This window comes from Taudactylus pleione, unplaced genomic scaffold (assembly GCF_031769625.1).
Source record: "Taudactylus pleione unplaced genomic scaffold, aTauple2 ptg000179l, whole genome shotgun sequence".
Taxonomy (NCBI): domain Eukaryota; kingdom Metazoa; phylum Chordata; class Amphibia; order Anura; family Myobatrachidae; genus Taudactylus; species Taudactylus pleione.
In genome coordinates this window covers 509,486-521,549 of record NW_028284581.1, presented here as the reverse complement: position 1 = coordinate 521,549, position 12,064 = coordinate 509,486, and the positions used below count along the sequence as shown (strand labels likewise).

Below are 12,064 nucleotides of genomic sequence, written 5' to 3'. Positions count from 1 at the left end.
CTGATTTATCTCCCTTGACGTGGGTTTATGGATTTGGGGATTATTATTTAAATTATATAATCTAGAATAATTATCCGCAAAAGCATTTCTTACTATTTCTTTACACTACAGTTAAAGACTCCAGGGCCAGAGCAAACAACAATGGGGACAGAGAAGAGATATGACCATTAGGTAGGATTTTAGTTAAAGGACTAGTATACAAAGTCTGCAACTGTACAAAAGCATATGGCAAACCAAACCAATAGTATGGAATAAATGGTCCCATGTCACAAATGCTTTTTTAGTATCGAGGGATCAAAATTAACTTTGGGTTTCGATTCCAGCATTACATGGATGTTGCATGACAGATAGAACCTTACGCACATTAGTAACCGGTGGGCGACCTTAGATATAGCCTGTCTGGTCTATGTGTACTATTGATGTGAGGATATTTTTGAGATGCTTAGCCAAAGTCTTACGTGAGAATTTTATAATAAGAAATATACTTTTTGGAGCAGGTTCTACCAATTGAAAAGTCAGTACCACTTCTTATAAATGGTTTCAAAGTTTATTCAAATGTTTCTTCGCAACAGATTCAGATATTACTCACAACAGAGGAAAGGAAAGCATTGTCTTGCATGAAGCATATGGAAGAAGAATTGCATCAACCAGAACATCAAAGCAAAAATAATTTAGCAAAATTCCCAAACAATTGTCCTGGGAGCCCTAAAAGGCTTTAAGGTTTTAAGAACATTTTTTATTTCTTCTATGGTAATTGGCACTATAAGCGAATCTGCTTACGCAGGTGTAATATGAGGCACACAGCTCCAAAAAAGGTGCTTGTTCTGTGAATGAGTTGAGCCTTACTTATAAAGTTTTGTATAAATGTCACATAAGACAATTAGGATGTCTTCCCCATCAGCTAAGTCCCATGTGGGTTATGCAGAGATGAAAGAACAGCAAAGGTAGTATCGCCTTGTTGCAGGTTACATAACAAACAGCCGGGCTTGGTATCACCAAATCTGTAGAACCTAAATTTAGTGTAGTTACGGTGTTTTTCAGTAATGTGTGTGTCACCACAGAATTGTCGTTATTCTGACCATCTGCATTTTGACCATCTGCATTCAGGACCCAACCAATTTTATCAGCATATGCCTATGCTGTATATGTTCGTGGTTACACAAGAGCAGGCAGGCACTGTGCCACACATTATTTCCTGTTCAGAAAGTTTCCATATAAGCATATTACCTGACAATTCACCTGTAACCAAGGAATTCTACAAACTTCACATTACTCATTTAGAGATTATTTGCAGGGTGAGGTTAGATAACTTACCATGATAGTGTGGTTTGGAAATTTGCCACGTACAGTCTTCACAAATTCTACAAAGTGTTCTGAATATCCATTAGCTACATCCAAACATATGTATTTGATAAGAGGAATAGCCTCCAGGATGCTGCTCAACTTCTCCAGATCTGCTTGACTACTTCCAGAGCTGGCTGCTACATGCTGCAATCATACAAAATTACATTGTATTTAGGGTCAAAGTCTTATTCAATGACATGCAAATGTACTCGTATCCAGTGTTTCTCAAATTCAGCCCTAAAGGCTGCACGTTTTCCAGATCTCCTCACTTAGGGGAGTCACACGCAAAGTGGCTGTAGTTACAAGCAGTCGTGGAAGCCTGATTTATTACCTTATGCCAATGAGAGATTCCATAGGGCTAAGGCGTGGGTTTGTGCATCTGCAAGCGGAAACCCGTGCCACCCATTGTTTTTCTGCCAACCGTCATGATTAGTATCTGCACTTGCAAAAGCCCTATGCTCCTCCATATGCACGCCCATGACACTCCCATGGCATTTCCTTGTGATCGCATCATCGCTGCCCAGAAACAACCAATTTCATGGCAAGACAGATCCATCTAATGCAGTCCTACTCAGACTAGTTAGTTTCCAAGTAGCAGAGCTAAACTTTCGCTGCTAATTGATCGAGGCGGGGCTATACAATTAGCCCCGAAGTGCTGCCCAACGCCTGCACTTATTGTGGATATTTTTCGAGACCTGATGTGTCCCGAAAAATAATCCACGATAAGTGCCGTTTTTTTCACCACCTAAATAATAATCGGCAAAAAAAAATAATTTTTTTGCAGATCGCGGCTATCCATTAGTACCCGAACAATGTTTGGGGCTAATTGGGTACCCCCCTAGGATGGACATATGCAAAAATGTGTAAATTGCATCTGCGCATGCGCTGTATGCAACAACTCCTTATTTGCATGAGAATCAGCCCCAAATTCTCAAGTGAAATATTTAGTGCAGACTGTGGATCTATTAAAATGTGTCAGTCAGTGATGAATAGACCTGTGCTCCAGCTAAGAGACATAGAAAGCATCCACAGGGATATGTGTCAGTCAGTGATGAATACACCTGTGCTCCAGCTAAGAGACATAGATTGCATCCACAGGGATATGTGTCAGTCAGTGATGAATACACCTGTGCTCCAGCTAAGAGACATAGATTGCATCCACAGGGATATGTGTCAGTCAGTGATGAATACACCTGTGCTCCAGCTAGGAGACATTCACACATTTCTCTGTGGATGCTTTCTTTGTCTCCTAGCTGGAGCACAGGTGTATTCTTCACTGACTGACACATTTCCCTGTGGATGCATTCTGTCAGTGATGAATACACCTGTGCTCCAGCTAGGAGACATAGAAAGCATCCACAGGTTAGGAAGCGTTTGTTTCGGCAGTTCGCGAGTCACTAACATCACTGGCAGTTTTTACCTTCTAACTCCTGGATTTACCATCCAATAGATCAGAGGGTAGATGACCTGGTGGCTTCAAAAACCCATAACTTTATGCAAAACTGCCAGAAGAAATAGGTGGTAGAGGAAGGTGAAATTGTAGTTTGACCTATCATTCAGAATATAAGAGGCGGAACAACACACTTATTAATTATTTGGGCCATATTTATGTATTTTATTATTGGGGCAAAAATAATAATTATGTTACGGGGCAAAATAATTTTATGAATCTATTAGGAGTTGTAAGTTAATTTTTGATATTATTAAGTGGGCAGTACTATCTTAGTATATTAAGGTTGCAATATTATTTTTTAATTATACCATGTGAGCAATACTATTTGACTGATAGTGGGGACAATAATAATTTATGATGGGATGTTACTTATTGGACCTTATTCAGAGTCAGACACATATGGATTCTGAAAATGCGTACACAACAAAAATTGCATCTGTACGACTTATTCGTACTTAAATCAGTTGAATACACAATTCTCAGGCTGCGACTGCCTCCCCTTGATGCACCTGGGTCTGTTGCGGTTGGATTCTGACTGGGGGCGTGGCTTCACTGTGAGTTTTGAAATTCCACAAAATCGCAGTACACAATGCAAGCACATAACACTTAAATGCTGGATACAGCAGATAAGTACCAAAATGGATTGGGACATGTAAAGTAGGACATATTATAACAATTAAAAATGTAAGTACAGGACTCTCCTTCCCCAACTGTAGATGAAAAAATTTGTATTTGCTCTACAGTGTAGAACAATGTTGCAGCAGTTTTAGGGGTTTTGCAAAAATGGGTGTGTTTTCAACCGTGTGCACACAGTCATAACTAGAGATGAGCGGCTCCAGTTCTCCGAGAACCGGACCCACCCAAACATAGGGGGTCCGAGTAGGATCCGAGTCCGGCTCGGGTTTTCCTGCGTAACTCGGAATCCAAAATGAAGAAAAACGTCATCATCACGCTGTCGGATTCTCGCGGGTTTTGGATTCTATAAAGGTCCCGGTGATCGACGCCATTTTAACTCCTGCTGTGGAGAGTGTACAGAACAGAGGTGCTCTGTTCTTCTCTGTTGTTCAAGGGTGCAGTGTTGCAGATGTTCAAGGGTTCGGTGTTGTCGGGCTGGGGCTGCAGTGGGGGGTGTTGCTGTGTCACTGTCGTCCTGTCCATCAAGGGGCTAGGGCTGCAGTTCATAAAGGGGTGCTGTGTCATCCAGGGGTGCTCTGTCAATCCAGGGGTGCTATTTCCCAGTGTAAAAAAATAAAAGTTAAAATTAATAATTATCATTCCACAAATAATTTAAAAAAAAAGATTTTTTTAATGGTTTTTTTTGTGTGTGCTAGCTGCGCTATTATTGTTCAGTGAAACTGCCAGCCAGACCGCAGTTTATCATCCACCTATTTGTGACTCTGCAGGTGGTCCGTCCACACTCCGCAGGGGTGCATTGTTGTCCATAATGGGGTGCTGTGTTGTTCATTAAAGGGGCTGCTGCCTTGTCCAGGGGTGCTCTTCCCCAGTGTAAAAAAAATATTGTTCGGTGGCACTGCCAGCCAGACCGCAGTTTATCATCCACGTATTTGTGACTCTGCAGGTGGTCCGTCCACACTCCGCAGAGGTGCTTTGTTGTCCATAAAGGGGTGCTGTGTTGTTCATCAAGGGGCGGCTGCCTCATCCAGGGGTGCTCTTTCCCAGTGTAAATTTTTTTTGAAGTTAAATAAAATTAGCATTCCACAAAAAATAAAAATATATTTTTTTCAGTTTTTTTTGTGTGTGTACTCTATTATTGTTCGGTGACACTGCCAGCCAGACCGCAGTTTATCATCCACGTATTGTGACACTATAAGTCGTAGCGCAGTGTCTTATTCTTATTCATAAAAAATCTTGTGACACTGCAAGTGGAAGCGCAGTGTGTTATTCTTTTCTTATTCATAAAAAATCTGTCTGCTAGATCCAAGCACCTGACATCTTCACCACCAACACCTTCATCAACAATATACTCAATCATGATCAGAAGTAGTCCCGCATCCAATTTGATAAGGCTAACTCAGTCCCCCCCTATCCTGGATTCCTCAGAAGAATCCTTGAGTTCTACACCGCCTGCTGCTGCTGGGAGTGGATCTTCATCCCAGAAGGGGATCAAGAAGACTACTAGTGGTAGTCCTGAAAAACAATTGACTATTGAACAATCCTTTGCAAGGGGGAGCAAGTATGACACCATAACATCTATGCTGATATTAGATGTACGTCCGATATGTGCCATTAGTGCAGTGGGTTTTAGACAGTTAATTGAGGTCCTCTGTCCCTGCTACCAAATCCCATTTAGGCTCCACTTCACAAGAAAAGCAATTTCCAGCCTGTACAGGGACATAACATTTTTTTAATTAGTGTCCCCCAAAATGCCGTTGTACCCACTGTCCACTTAACCACAGATATGTGGATAAGTGCAAAAGGGCAAACGCAAAATTACATGACTGTAACAGCCCACTGGGTGGGTGTATTGCCTTCAGCAGCACCAACAGCAGCAGCATCATATAAGAAAAATCAGCTTATTCAGAGGCAGACTACTCTGTGTATAACTGCTGAAAACCTCTTAGAAAAACTCAGGGAAGTCATTGCAAAATGGCTTACCCTGCTTGGACTCTCCTCGAAATTTGTGATTTCTGAAAATGCCATGGTGAATTCCAACACGTCCCATGTTTTGCTCACACTATTAACTTGGTGGTGCAAAATTTTATTTAAAATGACAGGACCGCCCTCCGTGGCCCGCAAAATTTCTGGCCATTTTCGCCATTCAGTAGGTGCATGTAGAAGATTGCAGCACCTGGAAGAAATGTTGAATTTACCCTGTCACCATCTGAAGCAAGAGGTAGTTACAAGGTGGAACTCCACCCTTTATATGCTTCAGCGAATGGCGGAACAGCAAAAAGCCATCCAACGAAGTATGACATAGGAAGAGGAGGGGGACTGTACCTTACTCAAGCTCGGTGGAAAATACTCTCCGTGTTGTGCAGAGTGCTGAAACCCTTCGAAGTAGTCATCTGTGAAGTGAGTTTAGACACTGCCAGCCTGAGGCAGGTAATTCCCCTCATTAGCCTGTTGGAAAAGCAGCTTGAGAAACTGAAGGAGGAGCTGAAACTAAGCAATTCCGCTACGTATATTGGATTTGTAGGTCAAGTCCTTTATTCGCTTCACCAGGATCCAAGGGTTGTCATAATCTTCCAATAGGAGCAATACATTTTGGCGACCGTGCTCTATCCTAGGTTTAAGTCATACATCGTGTCTTCCTTCCCAACGGACACAGATCTGAAGAGATGCAAAGAGCTGTTGGTAAGCAAATTGTCAGCTCAAGTGGCACGTGATGCAACGATGGCTCCTCCTTCAGTTTCTCCAGCAAGTGCGGCTGCCCGAAAGAAACAAAACTTTTCACAAAAAAGACCCAGTGGTGATGCAGATGAGTCAACACAACCAAGTTTTGACATCTGGTCAGGTCTAAAAGAATTGCCTACAATTAATAAGACCTCTACCGTGACTCCATCTGATATGGTCACCATTCAAAGAATGAGACTATTTTAATGATAGCATCCAAATATGCATGACGGACAGTCAGTTTCACTACTGGCAGAAAAAAAAGGCAATTTGGAGGCCCTTGCAAAAACTGGCTTTGCTTTACTTGAGCTGCCCACCCTCCAGTGTGTACTCAGAAAGAGTTTTCAGCACAGCCAGGAACCTTGTCAGCGATCGGTGTAGGAGGCTACTTCCACAAAATGTGGAAAAGATGATGTTCATCAAAATGAACTACAAATTTCATGAGTAAGACCTTTACCACCAGTTACATCCAAAAATTACAAAGGCACCTGAGGCTGTAATGGTAGATTCCAGCTGGGACAAATTAATATTATGTGAAGATGATGTACACACTGATGAGGGTGAGTAATTGGATGATGATGGCGACAACATTTGGCCTCTGTAAAGCCAGTTTGTGCATGGAGAGATCATTGCCAGCAATGTCAGGTGCCCATTGGTAGCTTGTTTTGTGGGGGCCCAAACAAACCAATCTCTTCAGCCACAATTGGCAGTCCCTGTCGCTGAAGTGATTAGTTTGTTAAACTGTGCATGTCCTATATAAAACATAAGGGTGGTGGAAGGGCCCAAGTACAATTCCATCTTGCACCTCTTTTCTTTGCATTATGTACTGTTTGGGGCATTGCTGCTTGACATTTTTAATTTTATAGTTTATGAAACTGCCATTCTGTCTGCCACTGCTGTGTTGCAAAAATGTAATAGATGTCCTATATTTTTTTTAAACTGCCATGCTTTTGTGCCGCTGCTCTGATGCTTACTTTTTTTTTATAGTTTCATACTGTATTTATTTCAACTAAAATCACAAATAGGTATACTTGCAAAATACTCTTATGCCATTTTTCAACCTAGATTTGTAGATACCAACCTAGTTGGCTTGGTGTTCCTTGATCATAACAGCCATGTTTGGTCAGATGCAACTCAAACACCAAACGGAAAGGCTATTTTGTGATGGTATCTGGATATGTTCTCTCACCCCCCCTCCCACCCTTCCCATCCATAATCCCAGAAGCATAATGATAACAGATGTTTAGTACCAGACTTTACAAATCCCTCTGCCCCCTTCCTGTTCAGAGCTTCTGTTTTGTGTGCTGCCACAGACAGCATCTCCGGCATGCCCCTTTCATTTTGCCACGTGTTTGTGCCGCCCACTGCTGCCACTTAGCTTAGTCAGCCAGCTAGCTTGGTACAATTTATTGGCCTAAACTGGATGAAAACAACATGAGTGGAAATTAATGTTATTGAGGTTATTAATATTGTAGGACCAAAAACAGGCCCACATGATGTGATTTTAGCTGTTTTTATGATTTTTAAAAAAAAAATACAGATTCAAATCCAAAACATGCAAGGGCTTTTTTTCCAAAACCAAATTCAGATCCAAAACACAAAGAAGATACAGATCCAAAACCAAAACACAGAGGTTGGCGCACATCCCTAGTCATAGCTATCGATATAACACTTACACAAGGGTCAGAGAACTTGTGACTCAGACACCTCCCGGAGGCTGCACTTGAGACTTTTCAGCAGCTAGTTTAGTTGCATTTCGCTACTACACACCCACACCACACCTTTACTGTACTTTGGCTGCAACTGCGCGCCTACTGCCCGCGACTGTACGCCCACTGTGCACTTATTTCAGCCCCATTTTCTGCCTCCTAGACATATAGAATTGCAAGCCACAACTGCAACTGCAAAAAGACACAGAATGCAAAAATCAGTGCATGCACATTAAAGAATATCGCGACTTGAGACATTAAAATAGTGTTTCCATCTGACTGTATAAGGCCATTATTTAAGTTGTGGGCACCATCCTAAATTAACTTTGCCACATTAAAATATTCATTAAAAAAATTGCACCCACAAGATAATTGATAATTATATTTACTCCCTTAATCAATATATAATGATTGCAGAGTTTACAATCTCCATCACAAATACATAGACCACACAGCCTGAAAGTGGGCGTATCACCACTCGTACTCTCAGTGGAGAACAGTGGAGCGCAAAGGGAAGGCTGAGATTAGCATTTGCATATTCCTAGAAACCGCTATTGAGAGAGCAGCTGCACTACCAACCACCAGGTCTGAGATTGAGATACACTGCTTAGTCCACGGCAACCAATCAAATACTACACCCAGACTAGACAATGCAACATTTCTAAGAGGCCCATGCCCTAGCTATGCTCTGATCCTCCCCAACAGAGCTAAACAATCCAAGTGGAATTCACTGTAGCACATTTAGTTAATCTTTAACAATCTGACAGTTGTCTTAATTCTATATAAATTTAATTTATAGTCACTATCTGAATAAATCAATATGCATTGTAGCTGGAAGGGGCCCTTAGAGACACATTTTCCTCATGAAGCTATATGGTTATTTTATTATTAATGTAAATGCACCAAAGCACACTAAGGTGAGTGCAAGAGACGGCCAGCACAATTGATGCTTTCTGTAACATGATCTATAATGCATCACTTGTCTATAAGGATTCTGATCCAACTACATCGCTGTCTCAGGATAATTATGCTACTCTCAATTCTATATCTGCACAAATATTAAAGTTATCCCTTAACAGGGATGCACTGGGGCAAAAAAATCATCCCCAGCATTCTTTCCGTGTATGAAGAAGGGGGTGTGGTTACACGTCACAGCGCGTGGCCATGGGTTACACCCATCTTAGCATGTCGGCCATGCAGAGCACCAGCGGACAGAGTTCTGAGTCAAAACGGGTTCCGGCTCAAATCACTTTCAGGGGTCCAAGTAGAACTGAGTGATGGCTTGGGTCTGCTGTAAATTCATATCTTGGGTTTAAAAACAAATCTCGGGTTTTGGATTGCATGTAAACAGGTCCAAATTACATGATTTTAGCTATTTTTATACATTTTAAAGAAATTCAAAACCTAAATCGAATCCAAGCCAAAACACTGAGGGTGGTTTTGCCAAAACGATATAATTTGAGAGTAGTTTTACCAAAACCAAAATATGGGAAGCATATCTCTAGTAGTAACAGGAGCTGGAGAATTGTTCATAATGTTATGGCTGAAAAGTTAAGCTAGTAAAACCTTTACAAACACCACCCCCTTGTGATATCGCAGCTTATTTTTTAGAATTGTTTGGTATTTTTGTATAGTTAACCTATTAATTACAATGCATGTCTAATCTTACATCTGGGACATAGAGCATGGGTTCATACCTCAAGACATTCAGGAGACAGTGATGCAAAGTTCTTCCAGTCTTCTAATGAGTAATGCTTGTGAATTGCAGTAAATAGTGCATGCTAAAAGACATAAAAGAGCAACAAAGTTGGAAAACTTGGCACATTCAAGGAACCATTTGCATAAGTGAGATATTAAGGAACTTACAGAAGTGTAGAATTGGGCCTGATCCAGAGGTGCACGCAGACACAGCCGTGGCTGCGCCTTTTTCCGTAACCGTGTCTTTATGGTAATGCCACAACCAATTCTGAGCCTACTGAGACGCCCACTGGCAGCAGCGCTAATCCGTCTCACTACATGTTTAGACCATTGGTAGCAACATTGAAGCTTGAAATAGCTCTATGGCAGGTGCAATTTCGCCATCTGAACATGGCATCTTGAGACGTAGTTGCTGTCAGCGTCATGCCCATTACTAGCTAGCCACCACATGTTACCTCCCAGAAATGACCACTGAAATCACCACCTTTTGCGTCCAAAAATGTTCTGCGCCTCCCAGAGGTAGCCATCGGGACTCATGCGCAGTGTGACTCAGATCATGCACAGGCTGAAAACATTGGCTTGTTTGGTCCAACATCATTGCTGCATCCACCACTGAATCAGGCCCATAATGGCTAGAAAATTAACATAATGAGAGTACTCAGTATAGTAATAAAAACAATATTATAATTCCATAATATTTTGCTTATTCTGACTGTTTTGCTTATTCTGACTGACTTGCCTTATTCTAACTGATTTGCTATATTCTGACTGATTTGCTATATTCTGACTGATTTGCTATATTCTGACTGACTTGCTATATTCTGACTGACTTGCTATATTCTAACTGACTTGCTTATTCTGACTGATTTGCTTATTCTGACTGACTTGCCTTATTCTAACTGATTTGCTATATTCTGACTGACTTGCTATATTCTGACTGATTTGCTATATTCTGACTGACTTGCTATATTCTGACTGACTTGCTATATTCTAACTGACTTGCTTATTCTGACTGATTTGCTTATTCCACAGGTTCTCAAACTCGGTCCTCATGACCCCAAACAGTGCATGTTTTTCAGGTCTCCTGACAGAATCACAATTGAATAATTAGCTTAACCTGTGGATCTTTTAAATGTGTCAGTGAGTAATGAGTACACCTGTGTACCTGCTGGGTGACCTGCAAAACATGAACTGTGTGGGGTCCTGAGGACCGAGTTTGAGAACCACTGGCTTGTTCTGACTGACTTGCTATAATCTGACTGATTTGCTATATTCTGACTGATTTGCTTTTTCTGACTGATTTGCTACATTCTGACTGATTTGCTTATTCTGACTGACTTGCTGACTGACTGATTTGCTTATTCTGACTGATTTGCTATATTCTGACTGATTATCTTATTCTGACTGATTTGCTATATTCTGACTGATTTGCTTATTCTGTCTGACTTGCTTATTCTGACTGACGCTATATTCTGACTGATTTTCTTATTCTGACTGATTTTCTTATTCTAACTGACTTGCTATATAGTGACTGACTTGCTATATTCTGACTGATTTGCTTATTCTGACTGATTTGCTATATTCTGACTCATTTGCTATATTCTGACTAATTTGTTAATCTGACTGACTTGCTATATTCTGTCTGACTTGCTTATTCTGACTGACGCTATATTCTGACTGATTTTCTTATTCTGACTGATTTTCTTATTCTAACTGACTTGCTATATAGTGACTGACTTGCTATATTCTGACTGATTTGCTTAGTCTGACTGACTTGCTATATTCTGACTCATTTGCTATATTCTGACTGACTTGCTATATTCTGACTAAATTGTTATTCTGACTGACTTGCTTATTATGACTGACTTGCTATACTCTGGCTGACTTGCTATATTCTGACTAATTTGCTTATTCTGATGGATTTGCTATATTCTGACTGATTTCCATATTCTGACTGATTTGCTTATTCTGATGGATCTGCTATATTCTGACTGAGGGCCTGATTCAGAGCCGCTCGTAAGCGCCCACTCGTTCGCTCCCATGCATATGGGTCGTAATGCGCATGCGCCAACCAGTCATTGCGGTCGGAAATTGAGCGCTCGCAAAACAGCGAGTGCCTGCTAATTTGAGTGACAGGATGAGGCGTTTGTGGGTGGTAACAGGGGAAGGTGCTTGAAAACGGGGAGTGGTGATCCAAACGCAGGCGTGCCAAACGGTCAAAACGGGCGTTTTAAGGGTGTGCATAATTAACAAAGCAGCGTCATCGACCACGTCACTTGGTTGTTTCTTATCCTGAATTGTTCGCATGATTGCGGTAGGAAAATCCAACCACAAGCACTGCGAGCAGTTCAGACGCATTTCGATGTACTCGATTAATCTAATAAATAGCGGAGATGATGCGAATGGCCAAGGGGCGTCTTTACAAAATAGCGAGCGCATGTTTTGTTCGCTTGCTCAGACATAGAGGCGTCAACAGACCGCAAAGAGCGAGCGCTCAATTTAAATA

General features: G+C 41.4%; 1 protein-coding gene across 2 annotated transcripts in view; it reads right to left on the bottom strand.

Annotated features, from left to right (window-relative positions):
• The window catches only part of GMPR (guanosine monophosphate reductase), a 138,808-nt gene that overhangs the window by 103,371 nt on the left and 23,373 nt on the right, over window positions 1–12,064 (bottom strand). Inside the window, exons 3-4 of one of the 2 annotated variants that reach the window (XM_088475946.1) lie at window positions 9,558–9,641; window positions 1,315–1,488 (exon numbers count right to left, since the gene is read on the bottom strand). In XM_088475946.1, the coding sequence (XP_088332072.1) occupies window positions 1,315–1,488; window positions 9,558–9,641 (258 nt within the window). The remainder of the gene's footprint in view (window positions 1–1,314; window positions 1,489–9,557; window positions 9,642–12,064) is intronic. The other variant, XM_088475947.1, reaches the window with a different exon arrangement.